At 37.1% G+C, this 17,228-nt stretch overlaps 1 protein-coding gene across 1 annotated transcript; it reads right to left on the bottom strand.

Moving 5' to 3' along the window:
* Positions 1 to 1,346: 1,346 nt before the first annotated feature.
* On the bottom strand, positions 1,347 to 17,055 carry acss1 (acyl-CoA synthetase short chain family member 1). The gene is made up of 14 exons (XM_077239630.1): positions 16,300 to 17,055; positions 16,000 to 16,096; positions 14,059 to 14,258; positions 10,949 to 11,124; positions 8,947 to 9,099; positions 7,219 to 7,366; positions 6,339 to 6,476; positions 5,035 to 5,127; positions 4,773 to 4,885; positions 3,927 to 4,053; positions 3,542 to 3,669; positions 2,691 to 2,754; positions 2,310 to 2,431; positions 1,347 to 2,095 (listed from the first exon to the last, which is right to left on the bottom strand). The coding sequence occupies exons 1-14, from the start codon at positions 16,649 to 16,651 to the stop codon at positions 1,919 to 1,921; spliced, it is 2,088 nt and encodes a 695-aa protein (XP_077095745.1). The 5' UTR covers positions 16,652 to 17,055; the 3' UTR covers positions 1,347 to 1,918.
* Positions 17,056 to 17,228: the final 173 nt, after the last annotated feature.

Raw genomic sequence — 17,228 nt, 5'->3', positions numbered from 1 at the left:
TTATGTACAAAATTATTCAACCCCCAGAAGTCAACATTTGTGCAGAATCTTTTATTCTTAATAACCTCCAATAAATACTGCCTATACGTGCTTAGAAACTTACGTCAGCAATCTTGGCCCATTCCTCATTTGAAAATGCTTCAAGATTACTGATTTTGACATTTTTTTCACATTACCACTGCTTTCTTCAAATTCCACCAAATAGTTTAAAAAAGATTTAAATCTGAAGACTGTACAGACCACTCAAGAACATTCTACGACTGATCCCTGAATCAAGCTTCAGTAGATTCAGATGTATTCTTTGGGATGGTTGTCCTGCAGGAAAGTCCACTGATCATCAAGCTTCAGTCTCATCAACATCTTTGCTAGAACGGTTTGATACTTCAAAGAATTCATGATGTCCTTCATACAGTCCAGATTTCCACTTCCTGCAACGCCAAAGCACCCCCATAACAAGACTGGAGCACCTCCATGTTTGACCATGGAGATGGTGTTCTACTAGATTTGCCTTTTTTGCACCAGACATACCGCTGATCAATGGGTCCAAAAAGTTCCAGTTTGATCACGTTATTCCATGAAACATTCTTCCAGAACTCCACAGGTCTAACCAAATGAATTTTAGCATAATCAAGTAGGCCTTTATGTTCTTCTTGGTCTAGAGTGGCATTCGGCAAGATGTCCCAACATGAAGGCCATGTTGTCTAATGTTCTTCTTATACTCTGCATTGAAGTGTTTTTTCCTCCTTTCATCAGGTCATCTTGCAGGTCTTTGGCAGTAAATTAAGCGTTTTTACTGAGTTACTCTGATCAAACATTTTATCCCCCTCAATGATATTGTGCTTTTTCTTCAACACCCTCAAAGGTTTTCTAGTACAACACATTTTAAACTTATGAATAGGGCTGCCAGCTTTGCTTCTAGGAACTTTCAGTGTTGTGTAAAATCTTCATATAGCTATAGACTTTCTAATGTAATAAAACAATTTGTTCTCATATCGCTTTTGAGAGCTTTTGACTTGGCCATATTTGCAACTCAACTTTAGCACATGCATGGGCTAAATGTATGTATGTGTGTGTAACAGCACAAGCTAATTCAGTTTTGTTATAGTTTCCAAAGGTTTTAATTGTGTTTTGATGCCATTTTGTACCATACCATACAAAAAAAAATCCTATAAATCAAATGCATTACATTTTATATTGACATTATCACTTTTAGTGTGCCATTAAACTGCTAGATGCAATTTTTAAAGAAGTCTGTTTAATTATAATTATAGTCTCTGTTGGGGGGGGAGAGAGGGGACTATTAGTGCTTTATATTAGAAATGAAGGAAAAACAGACCGACATATAATATATTTAAACATTTTTAATGTTCAAAATAAAGATTTTTTTATACTAAATATCAAATGGAAACATTTAGACTTCCACTTATAATATGTTTAGCATGTATCATATTACGTCATTTTAGTATGATTGAATATTAATCAGTTATATCATGTTTATTTTGTCATAAACATTAGGAAATTAAGGCATAAAACTCCAAAGAGGCTTCAAAGAAAACAAGGAGAATATGAGAGAGGTGAGATTTACCTGACAAACTGAAGCGCCTTAAAAATTAAAATCATCTCTCATGAACAAAATACTGATGTTCCACAGAAAATCTCATCCAGTCTCTGCCTACAGGAAGAACACTGTGCAAAACGCTTGTTTTGCATGTTTAAAAAGATGTTTGTCCAAGTTGTACAAACCTCAAGGATTCAGGTGAATGTTTCACTACATATGAAAAAATTTAACCTGCAATTTATGCGTTCTGTGTAGCCAACAGTGTTGCTACTTTCACATTTACACATGGATTACTTGTCATCACAGTATCATATTCATAGTTCCTCAAATTGAACGTGGCAACATCTCAACAGTCTTTATCTACTTCTTGGTTGCATGATTTTTGTAGTGTTTTTGTGCCTCAATGATCTCTGAAACGACAGAGGGGTCGTCCAGCGTGGAGACGTCCCCCAGGTTGCTAGTATCGTGCATGGCGACCTTTCGCAAGATTCTCCTCATGATTTTTCCAGAGCGTGTTTTAGGAAGACGCTTCACAACCTTAAAGAAGAGAGCAGAGACGCTTTCACAGCTGACAAAACAAATAAATCTTAAAACCATCTGTACAGACAGTGATGGTTTAGACGACATATTTTTGTTGATTCTATGAATCGCTCTTTGTAAATACTCCTGATATAAATGTTCCTGAATAATAAATATAAATCAAACAATTAAGACTGTACAACAAGTTTAATTAAAAAAAAGATGATTTTACCAGGAAGTGATCAGGGACGGCATATTTAGCTATTTTAGTAGCCACTAGGAGTCTCAGCTCTCCCACAACAGCCTGCTGGTTCTCAGTAGCAGATTCTTTTAAAACTACAAATGCAAATGGAACTGGTGACAGAGAAAGACAGGAAGATAAAGTGAGAGAAATGTAAACAGGCAATGTAAAATCCCATTACATTTGCTTTAAACACTGAATATTTTGTGACAGTTAATTGTGTCTTTATTATTTTTGTTCTTTTCACAATGGCCAAGGGTGTTGTAATGCACACAATGAATTGTGGGTCAAAAGGTCTCTGCTTGCTTGGGCGGGTGCATGTGTTCCAGATGGCTCATGAATGAAAAAAGGTGAGATCGTCGAGGGCCTTACCTTCTCCTTTGATCTCATGAGGAATTCCGATCACTGCAGTTTCAGGAACATCTGGATGTTCATCCTGATGCCAGAGAAACACATAGTCAAATGTTCAATGTTTTTGAAAGCAGTCTCTTATGCTCACCAAGGCTGTATTTATTAAATTAAAACAGTAAAAACAGTAATATTGTGAAATATTGTATTGTAAAATAATAATTTTCTATTTGAATATATTTTAAAATGTCATTTATTCCTGTGATGGCAAACATTGACAAAAAGCATTTTCATGAGCCATTATTCCAGTCTTCAGTGTCACATGATCCTTCAAAAATCATTTTAATATGCTAATTTGGTGCTCAAGAAACAATTCTTATATTTTTATTATCGATATTGTAAACACTTGTGCTGCTTAATATTTGTATGGAAAAGGTGATACATGTTTTTCAGGATTCTTTGATGAATAGAAAGTTCAAAAGAACAGCATTTATTTGAAATATAAATCTTTTGCAGCATTATAAACGTCTTTATTGTCACTTTTGACTAATTCAGTGCATCATTGCTGAAAGTATTCATTTATTTAAAAAAATATATATTTTTGACTGAAAACTTATGAACAGTAGTGTAGGCCTACATTTGCTTCAGCTCTGTAAAAGACTCTCTATAGAACATTTTAAATCATCATAATAATAGGTCCCACTATATATTAGGTGTCCTTAACTAATATGTACTAACATTTCAAGTAATCACTTGATACAATGCACTTATTGTGTACATACATGTTTTTACATTGTACTCATATTAAAAAAGTAATAATATGTAATTAATTAATTTCTGTAATTACGAATTCTGTAATGAACTTCGGGTCTCACCAGTGCATCTTCTATCTCGGCGGTGCCCAGCCGATGCCCACTGATATTGATGACGTCATCCATTCGTCCTGTGATCTGGTAGTAACCGTCTTTGGTGCGGTGCGCCCCATCACCCGTAAAATACTGACCTGTGGCATGCCATCAGTTAACACCTTAAGATCAACTTATACCTCTGATCACTATCTGTCGACTTTGATTTAAAACTTGATATGAAGTAAAAACATAAATGGAGTTATTGGGAGTGCAATTCACAACAACAGAAAGCACATTTGAACATTCAAAAAGATTTGGGAGTCAGAAAGAACATAATTCAACAAGTATCAAAACTTTTCTTTTTCAAAACTTTTATAAAAGGAGCTTTACGAGCCCCAGAGGTCTGGCTCACCTCGGTACGGTTTGAAATATGCATCAACGAATCTCTGGTGGTCCCCAAATATGGTTCTGGCCATTCCTGGCCATGGCTGGCTGATGCACAGAGCTCCATTGACATCATTTCCCGTTATTATCTGTCCCTGTTGAAAAACCAAAAGGTTGGTGATTATTCCACACGACTAAAAACACGTTTATAGTCCCTGTTGATCTTCATGGGAGGGGGTAAAAATTTCTTTCTCTCTCCCCTAGAGTGGAAATTGGACCTGCTCCAGCACACATTATTATTACTCTTTTTTTTCTCCCCCAGCTCCAGAAGAGAATTTGACGTCCATCAAGGTCTGTAATACAAAGCTTTCTTTAAACACAGCTGGAGAAGCTAAGTGCATTGGATCCAGGCAGAACCAGGCAGAGCTAAAGACAAATATTACCCTTGTTTAGGTCTGAATAGGACAGTCTGCTAACAATTACTGTATCTAGAACAATTGTAGAAGAATCTACTATAGAAAACACAGAAAAAGCATTGAGCTTGCCAGGAAGTAAAGTGCTATAAGAACTTGTGTTTTATTTCAGATTATGAATATATCTTACTGTTGGGACTTCATATCTAGCAATTATGACTTTATTTTAAAAATTTAACTTTTTTCAGATAATGACTATATCTTACAATTGAGGTTTTTTTTTTATTTCACAATAATCTCACAATGCCACTTCATATCAGTCCTATTACATTTTTGTTTTTACTTAGAGTTAATAGTTTTGTGTAGTGGAGGAACAGAAACTGCTATAAATGCACCATATGTTCCTAAACAACAAGTGACCAAACCGTGAGTCAGGAAACAAATAAACAAGTATAAATCACCTTCTCCCCAAGCAGTGCTGGCTGGATGCCAAAAAAGGGTCTCATAGCCATAGCAGGCCGGATCTCTGCTCCCGGCTCAGCTGGGAGTGGGGCGATACACACACCGCCAGTTTCTGAAGAGAGAGAGAGAGAGAGAGCCTGGTGAACGATCTATTTATTTCTGAATAACGTCACACATGGTAAATTATCTGATCAGTGCTGCCAGACTGAAGATCAAGGATATGTTATACAGACAAGAACAGATGCAGCAATTTCCTTTTACCTGTCTGCCACCATGTGTCCACCAGAGGGCATCGTCCATCCCCGACCACATTATGGAACCATTCCCACGCCTCGTGATTAATGGGCTCTCCAACTGCCAACAGATCACATATTCACATGGTCATTTATATAAACAAATTAATCGACCATAAACACTGCACTTAAAAACATGCTCTCTAAGTTGGTATGATGGAGTGACTTTGCAATTCAAGCAAATCTTACCCCTATCTTTTCAAGTGGAACTGACAGGTACTAAAGGGGCCAACAAAACCCAGACCAGCTGTGTACACAATCTAGTGTCCTTGATGTTTGGCGCAAAGTCAGATTTCCCATTGTTGAACTCAAAAGCTGTGTGACTAGACTCATTAAAAATTATCTAGAGTAAGAAGGCTAAACTGTGGCTGAATGTTCTCCCTGGTGGAAGTACAATATCTGTGCTTGAAACACCAGCCCAGATATTTTACTTCTTCAGTTCCAACCCTGAAAATGGTGACCTTCGAACTGGAGAGCTGATGAGTTCCCCATCCCCATTGTGCCATGCACTTTTCCCTCTTACTACAGGAGCAATCCACCTCAAGTTACCCTGGGTTAAGTCGTAATAAAAAAGAACACACTGACTTTCACACTGCTGTAACTAAACGGCAGTGAAACATTTAAGTCCCAAGATGTATTTACACTGAGTAAAAAATATTACATTTTCTAGCTATATAATTAAAAACTTTATTGGAATTTGAAATGGAATTTTTTTGAGTGTGATAATTAACAATACAATTCACTTTTTTTTTACAACGCAGGTCAATTTTGATTTTGTTGACTGTGGAACTAAGGAGACAAATATCATATTAAGCAATTCTAGACAAAATGGGTATGTGTTTAATACACATTGCCCTTTAAAAGTGTGTAGTCCGTAAGTCTCTAATGCTCACCAAGGCTGAATTTATTTGATCTAAAATAAACAGTTAAATTGTGAAATATTAACACAATTTAAAAGAGACTGTTTTCTTTTGTATATTTTTTAAATGCAATTTATTCCTTTGATGGGAAAGCTGAATTATCAGCATCATTACTTCAGTGTTACATGATCCTTCAGAAATCATTCTAATATGCCGATTTGCTGCTAAAGAAACCTTTCTTACAAAAGAACAGGATTTATTTTGAATAGATTTTTTACTATCACTTTTGATCAATTTAATGCATCCTTGCAAAATTTTGAATGGTAGTGTACTGTAACAAACAAATATAATATATTATAACTCCAAATATATATATATATGTTTATTAGCCATTAAACTTTTGAAGACTCACCAGATGCAAGTGTCTTCAGTGATGACCTGTCATATTTCTTCACCCAGTTTTCCTCATATTTCAGGAGTAATCTGATGGCGGTAGGAGCTCCATAAAACTGGTTTATTCTTAACCTCTGAACGGTCTCCCAGTAACGACCTAAAACAGTCCCAAAACACAGTCAAGACAAAGATAATGAAGTGTTTGATTAACAACTACATAGCACTTCAACAAAACACATGTTATGAGCTTACAAAAAATATATACATCAACAGTAATTATGACTAATTAAAACCCAATATTACACAAGCACATTGCCTAATTGATACCAGCACAGGAACAGAGGCTTTCAAAAAGCAGAAAGACAAAAATGGAAAAGTTCCCTGCAGAGGTCACATTGTAAAGAGCACTGTTTTACGGCCACTCATGAAGACTCATTTCCATTAAAATACACTCATAAAGTCAGATAAGGCACATTATACAGGTTAATGTGTCACAAGATTTTATCTGACAGCTGAACAAAAGAAGTTCCTTCATTCTGAAGGGATGGGAAGGACAGTAACCCTATCTGACATGATCTAGAGGGGTCACCACCTCATTCAGAATGGACCAGAAAAGGAACACGGCTGATACAATTATAAACTTTAGGAATGAATAGTTGTGTCTCCCAAACACTTTGCATCTTGTTTAATTCTCTTTGTAGAGATGCATTTTAAATGTTTTGAAAATGTAACTTTAGTTATTGTCTGAAAATGCTTTGGCAATACGAATGCACTTTTTTATCATACCTTTAAACCACAGTAACTAAAACTGAAATAAAAAAATAAAGTGCATTTGCATTATACAGTACATACTGCATGCCATTGCTCATAAGTACATGTAATTTCTCTTGATATTTCACCTGGATTGGGGTACACGGGTGTACTCTCAAACAGAACAGAAGTGGCTCCATTACACAGGGGTCCATACACCACATAACTGTGACCCGTAATCCAACCGATGTCAGCAACACAGCCAAACACATCTCCAGGTGTGTAGTCAAACACATACTGCAACCACAGACAGGTATTCAGTTACACAAATGGACAAAAATGACACCCTCTAAAGCTATTCAGAAAATTGATTGCTGAATATATATTCATAGTGCATGTTATTGTAAATGTGCTATAAATGTGGTATGTAAATGCAGACCTGAATACTCCTCAGAGTAAAAAAGGTGACAGTCTCGCGCGGGGGGTGGGGATGGTTCAGATGGGGGGGGATCCAAATATCTTAATTTTTGAGATTTTAATATGCAAACGACACATTTCTGAGCGCTTTATTAAACAGAAATTCGCTGTTGGTGTATTAGCCTAAAACCACATGCTCGCCAGATTTATCTAAATAGCCCTATGTTGTTAGAAATTACTGTTTACCAGGTTTTTGGTCATTTCCTTGATTTAATTTTTTTAATTCTTTTTTTAAATAAACTAACATCATAAAGTATGATATTTTTTTTACTTTGCGCAATTCTGGAGCTAATTGACTCTTCTTAGGAGCATATAAAACAAAACAGTTCCTTGGAAAAAATGAAATGTAATATTGTAGTAGTTATAAACAAAGGTTTATTTTAGTTCAGATTAGTTTGAGGGCAGCAATTGTATTCATAATGTCAAAATAAAACCGACATAATGTTACTTGAAGGCATTATAGCCTAGCCTACTATTCCTGCCAAACTTCCATGTTGCAGTTAGTGTTACTACAGTTAATCCATGGTGAATGTTGCTGATCTGTGGACACTGGATAGTTAATTCATGGCACAATGTTTCTTCCTGGTTTCCACGTCAGTGCTGTTTGATCCGTTAATAACGGAGAAATGTGAATGTTTCTCACTAGATCTTGCAGGAGTCGCAGCGATGTTATTACTTCTGTGGCAAATTCAAATGCTTCCTTTACTTGATCTCTTATTAGCGCTGTGTAACAGTGTCGCTTGATAAAGATCGGCTCGCGCTACTTTGGTCCAAACTGATAAACGGTCCGTCAACCACACAATAACGAGCAGTTTGAGATGCACTGTGTGTCGTGAAACATTTCTCTCATAAGCATCATTAATATTTTGTGTGACTTGTGCCACAGTAGACCTTCTGTTGGCTTAGGCGAGACAGGATAGCCTTCGCTGCCCTCATGCATCGATGAGCCTTGGGCGGCCAATAAAACTGCTGACCGGGAGGAACCCACAAACCTTTCAGTTTCAGAGATACTCTGACCAAGTCGCCTTGCCATAACAATTTGGCCCTTGTCAAAATCGCTCAGATCTTTATTCCGACTCATTTCTCCTGCATTCAAAACGTTGATTATGAGAACTGATTGTTTGCTTACCATTAGATATACTCAGACCTTAATATGATCAATGATATTGGCTTCATCTGCGACTGGTCATAATGTTTTGTCTCACCAGTGTGTGTGTGTGTGTGTGTGTGTGTGTGTGTGTGTGTGTGTGTGTGTATTATACAGTATTGTACACACACATACAGTACATATATCCATATGTATTTTTGCAAAAACAACTTCCATTTCAAACTTCGCTCAGTGGTGTGATCTTCAGCCAGTGTGACAGCAGCAGTGTGATCAGAGAAGCACAATGACATACCTGATGTGTGAGGGAAGCGTAGAGCAGGTAACCAGCCTGTGTGTGAACGATGCCCTTGGGTTTACCCGTACTGCCTGAGGTGTACAGCATGAACAGCATCTCCTCGCTGTCCATTGGCTCTGGAGCACACACTGAAGACTGTCTCGCCATCACCTGATACAGACAGACAAAATACATTCATTAGACTATTTTAAATTCTTGTTTTATTGTGTGTATGATACAAATAGTTCATATAAAACAATCAAGTATGGTATATATATATACAGTAGTCAACATTTGGAGGGGATCAAAAAAAAGTGTGTGGTGCCAGGTTTAATATTTTTAACAAAATTGATTGCACTGTTTTATAATTAAATACAAAATATGTATCGCTGGAAAAGTCAAAGACTCAAGGTTTCATATTTGGGGAATGTTTTATGATAGACATTAGAAGTGATATTCTGACAGAAATGTATTCTTTTTTTGACAGGAGAACACATCAAACTGGGTGGCTATTTTTGGTATAGCGCCTAAACAAAACCGAACCTCAATTTTTGTGATATCAACATAAAATTGGAACACAACTTGGTGAGACATATGGCTTTGATTTTAGAGCAATTTTAGAGCCTATGACATTAATTATCAAGTATTAATTAGTAATTGATTGCTTTATTACTTTTGTGCTGTTTTAATATTTAATTTAATTTAAAATAATATCATAACATGTTAATCCTGTAAATATAAGCTCAATAGGGGAGGATGCGGTGTGAAGTTCTTCATCATCGAGGGGTGCTGTGACAATAACACATCTTTGATATGAAAATTACTCACAGTAGGAAAAACAACTTTCCACACCTTCACGTGCAGCTGTAAATGCAGAGCTTAAGGAAGTGTATATGGTGTTCTTCAGAACTGAATTAATAATCACTCAAATGCAAGATAAATGTTAATAATCACCTGGATATCTATTGTGCATTTTTCATGCAGGCATAAATGTTAACTTTCAGTTATGTGCTTTGTTATTATTGTCTTTTATGTGTTGTGTAATAAAATTGTAATCTTTGTATAGTCTAAATGGATTTTCCGCTTGTTTTACCACCATTAATGTTGAAGGCTAATGCGTTTCCTGCCAATAATGAGATTAAATGGGATATTGACCCTGCAACCAAAACATTATATCTTCTTAAAACACTTAAGCCCATTTAACTGCATGTGGAGAGTTTACAGAGGCCCAGATCAGCCTATCATGTCTAATTCATTATTTCTGAGAAACTGCCAATCTGGCAGAGCATGTGCCCACTATGTGACCAATTCTAGACAAGGAAAATGTGTGCCCTTGTACAGAGTGAGTGAACATCACTATAGAGACTGGCAGACATAGACATTTCTGGCAAGACAAAACAAGACTACTCAAATGAAGTGGAAAACACTGGAAACAGAACTATAGTCCTAGTCTTCTGTCTTAATTAGGTTCGAATTGTGGACACATTCCTTCCCCACTACACAAACCATTAGAAAGCTTTGAAAGGCCATGCACCTTCTAGATGAAACGTTACTAACTGTAAACCTAGCAGAAAGTGACCTACACACTGCAGAGGTATAAAATAATTGGAAACATGTATGCATGATTTGAAGTTTTGGCAAATGTAAACCCTTTTAAAATTCTGCTGAAGCTAATTCTGCTTTTTCAATTTTTTGTTTTGAGTGTGTAATTTGTTGATTTTTAATAATCACTTTATATTTTTAATAATATTTAATATTTATTGTCATGTGATGCATGTATTGTTGTTTAAATTTTTTTTATAACATATTTTCCACGCATATAAATGTATTTTTTATTTAGTTCAGTTTTCTTTATTATATTACATTGCAATAATAGCTGGAAATTATAAGGTAGTCTGCTGACCTTATTGTTTAGCTCTGGCAGAGAGAAATTCAACAATTCAGAAAATATTGACTCAATGTTTCTAGTTTGGCTTTCTAATCTCTGTACACTGCAGGATTTCATTGTTGTGTGATTTACCTCATCTAATGGAATGTCTAGTTTGCCCATTGGCAAGCTATTGTTAGTTCTCTTGGCCACAAACACATGCCGGACAGACGGACAGCTCTTCACTGCTTTGTCCACCGTGGACTTTAGATCGAAGTGACGGCCACCCCTAACGCCTTGGTTGCATGTGATGACAAACTTGCACTGGGCTGTGTGTATTGGAGAGAAAGATAAAATGAAACAGACACTAGAACAGGCATAGTGACAGTGCACAATTGCTGATACAGCCACTGAGCTGATGTGCTTGTTACCACTAACTGGGAGCTAAATTTAGATATGATAGCACTGTGTGTAAACAATTCATTTAAGGTAATTTTTAAGAAAGCAATTGATAAGTTTGCAATATTTTAAGGAACCTGTCTCAACTGCAGGGCTGTCGTTGGACTTTATTTGTTCATATTACATCAAATAAGATCAGAAAGAAACATCTGCTCAGTGTCTGTTTTGATAAATAAGATAAAGACAGGCAGGTCTGAAAACAAACGCCCTCTGAAACTTATCTCTGTCCAGACCTTCACGTACACATCCCAAGATGCTCTACGTAGGGTTTACAATGCTCTAATGTAGCATGTATAAAACATGCATAACATGGAAACACACCTGACTTTTCAGTCAAGCTCAGTATTCTCTGAAAAGCATGCAGGACTTTTACTAGAATTGAGTAACTAGGAAAGGACTTTAAAGTTGAAACCATGTTATGTTCAATCAATTCCAATAGTCAACAAGAAACTAAAATTGACTATGTTTATATTTAAAACGTGCAAAATTCATCAGTGCATGTAAGGGGGAAAAATGGTTGTAATCTCTCACCAAAATACCTGAGCTGCCATTCAAAAGTTTAGAGTCGATAAGATTTTTTTAATTAATTTTTTTATTGTGTTTTATTTATTTTATTTGTAAATATTGTTTTTGAAAGAAGTCTCTTGTACTCATCAAGGTTGCATTCAGTTGTTCAAAAATGGTCAAAAAAATCCTTTTGTGAAAAATTATTACAATTTAAAAGAATTCTTTTCTATTTCGATTTATTTAAAAATGTAGGCTACTTTATTCCCGTGATGGAAAAGCTGAATTTTTTCAGCAGTCAATAGTTTCACATGGTCCACAAAAAATAAAAAAATTCTTACTGACCCCAAACTTTTGAATGGTAGTGCAAACTATTTCTAAAGATACCTATGTATTTCTGTAGAAACCACATTTTCATTAATAATTTAACATTTAACAATTCATACATTTTGCCATTAAAAATCCTCCTAAAAAAGCTGTAAATGCCATTTCATGCTTCCTTTATAGGTGCAGTAAGCAATTTCTGAGAAACATTGTTGAACACTGTTGATATTTGCAATCACTCCAAACAAACACACTTATCCCATCATTGCTCCGCCCCCAAAATGCACAAACATGCATTGCAAGAGTGGAAGTCTCATTATCATAGCTGAAACGAACCACAATAATGCTTCTCGAAAAATAAAGCAAAGATGACGAATGAACGACAAGGACAAAAAATGAGCATACAGTACACAACAAAATATACGAGTAAGTTTCCATTGTTAGTCGCCAGCAGCACACCAGCTATAGACAAACAATGACACTCAAAACTGTCCTGTTTTACTATAGCTAAAATGACAACAAAACCATATCTTGGTTCAGTGAAACATAGCTACTGCTTCTGATTGCTACAAATGTGCTCTGTCTGATCCACTTTTAACAGCATTCCTGTCAGGGTTGAGGTGAGGAATGAGGTTCCTGTCATTCCGGTCAGGGTTTTTTCAGAAAAGGGCTTTTTATTTAATAAAATATATGTAGCAATGTTCAGGGAAGAAGGAGGCGGGAACCGGCGAACATTTAAACATACTTTATTAAAATAAAACAAACAAACTAAAATACCGCCAGCAGCCCCTCGCGGACGACTGCTGGCTTACCCAAAATAAACATAACGGCCAGCAGCCCCTCGCGGACGACTGCTGGCTAAAATAAAACACAAATACAAAAACCAAAACTCAACTAAAATACAGGCCTGTTCCTCTCTCGATCATCAACGTCGGCGCTCCTCCTTTATGCTTCCGCTCCTCCGTGAGAGATGCGAGACCGATGTGCTTCACTGGTGTTGCTCATTAGCAATTGTACCACCGGCCTCGCGCCGTTCTCTCACGTCCCTCGGCCGTCCTGTTCGCCACAATATAAAACAAAAACACAAGCTGCGTGCGGCACAGCACAAGACAAAACATAACATGAAAGCACGCGGCTAATGAAAAGACGAGCCACGTGCGACAACGAAAAAGCACTCGGCTGATGTAAATACGAACCGCGAGCTACACAGAACACAACACCACAACCGGACAGAAGAGCATATGACCCGAGCGAACTCGAAACCGCACGCTCACACAACAAGACGGAGCGCAAAAAGAATGAGCAAATGCTCATCCTGTGCGCTCAAGACAACAGAAGAACAACACAGAGCATGAATGTCCCAATTCCGACACAGAACCTAAGCCAAACTAGACATGAATGCCGGAATCTGAACACCACACTCCGAACATGAAAGAAGGCACACAGACAAAAGAGCAAACGGCTTGAAACGGCGCATTCAGACAAAGACAAGAAAATACAGTTTCAGGACAGTCAGGGCCCTATCACAAAACCAAGAATAAACAAGACCGGAGTGACAGAACCCTGACAGTTTCTCAGAAATCGCTCACTGCACCTTTAAATGGGCCGTAAATTTGAGCAACTGAACCTTTGTTATGCCCTATCCTAGAACTTTACTGACAATCCCACCAATGATGGCGCATCATTTTCTCAGTGTTCCTCTTCAATATCTGTGTTTAGATAGTCTCAAACACAATTTCACAAAAAAATATGCAAATATACAAGAACTTGTTCTTGCCAGATCATATTTAATAGTGACACATGGTACCCACCCAGAGATGGTAAGCAGTATAATTAACCTCAGGTTGAAATAACATGAAATAATCTGTTAGTTTAAAAACATCACAATTATTTTTTTTTGTAGCATCAATTTGTAGTACCACTCTAGCAAAAATGATTTTACAGCTGGAAAATAAACCACACATTATTTTACTCACCATCTTGAATTCTGCCAGCCAGAGCCTCTGAGCTGAACCCTGCAAACACCACAGTGTGTACGGCACCGATACGGGCACAGGCCAACATCGCTGCTACTGCCATGGGAGACATAGGCATGTAGATGGCCACCCGCTCTCCCCTCTGGACTCCATGACTTTTCAACGTATTGGCAAGACGACAGGTCATCTCCAGAAGCTCCCTGAGATTTGAATGTTTTAAAGTTATAAATATACAGCTGAGTAACAGGAAATAATGTGACTGGGAGAGTAATCTGTGATGGTTCAATTTCAAGTGATTCAAGTGCTGAATCGAAGTAGTAGTCACATCATGGTCATTATGCACATCTGATATCAAACTGCCATTTATGGGGTGTAGTTTAATTATGTATTTATGTATACTATAATAAAGTACCGGCAAGCTTTTGTTGGCCTGCCGAACATATCATTATGAGTAAACAGTTAACCTTCATTCAACAGATCATAAATGAGAAACGGACATGTGTGTGTCTAAGCAGAGAACTCTACAGTACAGCCTACACTGTACATACGTACATACATCAAGTATTTCTTGATCTCCTCCATATCCTTGTGAGATCAGAAACAAAACACTTTCATTTTCATACTAATGTGTATCATGTCTTCTAACTTCCTGTTTACCCACGGATGCATGAAAGTGACGCGCACATGCGCTATGCTAACAGTGCCATCGTTTACACACATGACTGATTGTGCCATCTGACTACTGCTTCACAAAACACCCTGAAATGTTTCCCATCTGACCTAGAACAAGAGATACTGGGGGAAATTAATCTTCACCTCCGTAATAAAAGATGAGAAATGATTCATTTTCAAGGTTCATGGAGCAGGCTAGATCGGAGCAAACTGGCCTGCTGACCATCGTGTTTTGGTAACAGTGAGGACAGTGATCCTGTAAATATTTAGCCTACTGTTAACAGCAGTGATCTGAAACACAGCCAGGAAAATTCAATCCTTACTTCAGGCACTAGAGAGCGGGGGAACTCACATTTCATCACAGGAACCTCAAAACCAGCCTTTGTTCTCCACCAGAAAGTTCATGTGAAGGAATTCCGACCAAACTCTTCAGTAGTGTGCACTAATACCATGTTAACTCTTTCTATCTCTAACATTATAAATAACAGTATGAACAACGGATATTCTTTTTGACATTTGCTAAAGATCTAATCCATTACATGCAACTGTCTTATTAATTAAATTATTAGTGTTTTTAAAATGACTTAAATAACTTTAAGTGAGCAAAAGTAATCAAAAGGAAAAACTAGGGGAAATGAGCATACTACATACAGCCCTACTCTTATGTGAACAGAATTCAATAGCAAAATCTGTCATTTGTCCTCAGTTCAACTGGAATAGTAACTTGCAGTGTTCTCAATAACTTGCATTGTTTTCAATTATTTAAATAAAGCTGAAATAAATATAGATATTAGATGAAAATTTGTAATTAAAATATAATAAGCTAAAGTATTTAACTTAAACCTAACTTAAAAATATATTGGGAAAAACTAATAAAAATGCCAAAAGCACACACACAAAAAAACTTTAAAATTAAAATATAAAATTAAAATTGAAAATATAAAAATAATTAAAAATATTATTAAAAAAACTTAGTATATAAATATGGGATATAGTAACCAGAAGCAAAGTAACCGGCGTGCTGTGATATGAATAAGCACTAGTGAGTAACAGACTACTAGTCACTAGACTAGACTGCTAGTCGCTACTTGAATACTATACTGACAATTTAAAAAAATAAGAAACAGCAACATAAAAGTTAGTTTAAAAAGCACATGTTAAAACTGCTTGCTATAACCCCTGTGTGTAGAAAATTTACAACTGTGGGTGGGGGGGCTGATAACATGTGGCCACATGTGCCTCATGTGAATTTCTCAGGAGTAAATGTACCTGTATGTGATCCTTTCCTCTGTGCCAGGCTCATCTTTCTCCCAAATCAAGGCCACTCTGTCTGGATCCTTTGCCACGTGCACATCCAAACAATTCACTGTAAATCATTGTAAGAGGAGTTAGCCTACTACTGCGCTTACTGCTGACACGAAAGTTGTTCTTTGTGCAATTACAATGCATGGAAAAATTATAATCTCAGTTATGATAAAATACACTTATAACTTTTTGTTCAGATAGAAAGAAATGTTGTTTCAGACGTATTGGGAAGTGGAGTAAGAGTAAAGAAAAGGTGCGACTTACCCGAGACATTCAATTGCCCTCCAAGAAACCAGTTGATTTTCCCGCTAGGTAGATCACAGTCCCTTACTTGATAGAAAGGTTTGGTCCATGCCAGCCGTTCCTTGGCGATGGATCCCCAGAAAGTTTCTGGATCGTTGACTGACAGTTCATATAGGTCTGCGTAGGTCTTTCCAGCGAGACACGAGCTGAGGTCCGGTTGAGCCGCGCTGATGCTGCTGCTGCTGCTGGACTGAGACCTCGCAGGACAACGTGAGATAAACACAACACTTTTGCGCAAACATTTCTTGTTTCTAAAGACAATGTTTTCCCTGATCAAAGAAGTCAGCAAGCTTGTGCTCACACGTCCAGCCATTTTCCCGCACAGTCTGTGCTGGAGTGAAGTTTGTTTAAGTTTCCACAGCTCGTGACCGTGACTGATCCTCCGAAGAAAGAGAGGGAGGAGGAACTTGTTGACAAAGAGCTGCGCTGTGCCTTTTACAATCGATTACAACACTGCTATTTCTTTTGACTGGGAGTTTTGAATGTTACATAATATTGGATTGTACGGCCGTCGTGCCCTCACACTACACAACAACCCGAAACGAATGATTCAGATTAAGACGCTTAAACATGTTTTGTTTTCAGATTATGTGAAATTATAGTTTCAAAAGCAGCCGCATATTTGCTTTCTCATATACCCAGTTTATGACTGCGGTCAAGCGGGCCGCGCGTTGAAAATACACGGTCAAGCCAGTCGCACATTTTTTCTTGGAATGCGCGTCTAATCGTGAACTTACGGTATGGATGCTGGAAGGGGTCAACATTTGTTTTAGACTCTATTTTCCATCTTATTAGTTCACAAAATAATACAATTTCATGATTTAAGAAAAAAACATGACTTTTATTTTATTTTTTATTATTTTAATGTTGTAGGCCTATATAGGATTTAC

This window comes from Siphateles boraxobius, unplaced genomic scaffold (assembly GCF_051911475.1).
Source record: "Siphateles boraxobius isolate OS27281-9 unplaced genomic scaffold, OSU_SipBor_1 22, whole genome shotgun sequence".
NCBI classification, from domain to species: Eukaryota; Metazoa; Chordata; class Actinopteri; order Cypriniformes; family Leuciscidae; genus Siphateles; species Siphateles boraxobius.
Note: the sequence above shows the minus strand (reverse complement) of the source record. Positions and strands in the feature narration are given on the sequence as shown.

What these genes read in the sequence shown, in the direction of transcription:
- acss1 (XM_077239630.1), bottom strand. Translation starts at nt 16,651, where the DNA reads ATGGCTGGACGTGTGAGCACAAGCTTGCTGACTTCTTTGATCAGGGAA. An exon ending in AGGGCAATTGAATGTCTCGG is followed by an intron (nt 16,097 to 16,299) that starts GTAAGTCGCACC and finishes AATGATTTACAG; the next exon opens with TGAATTGTTTGGATGTGCAC. An exon ending in CAGCACTGCTTGGGGAGAAG is followed by an intron (nt 4,054 to 4,772) that starts GTGATTTATACT and finishes GTTTTTCAACAG; the next exon opens with GGACAGATAATAACGGGAAA.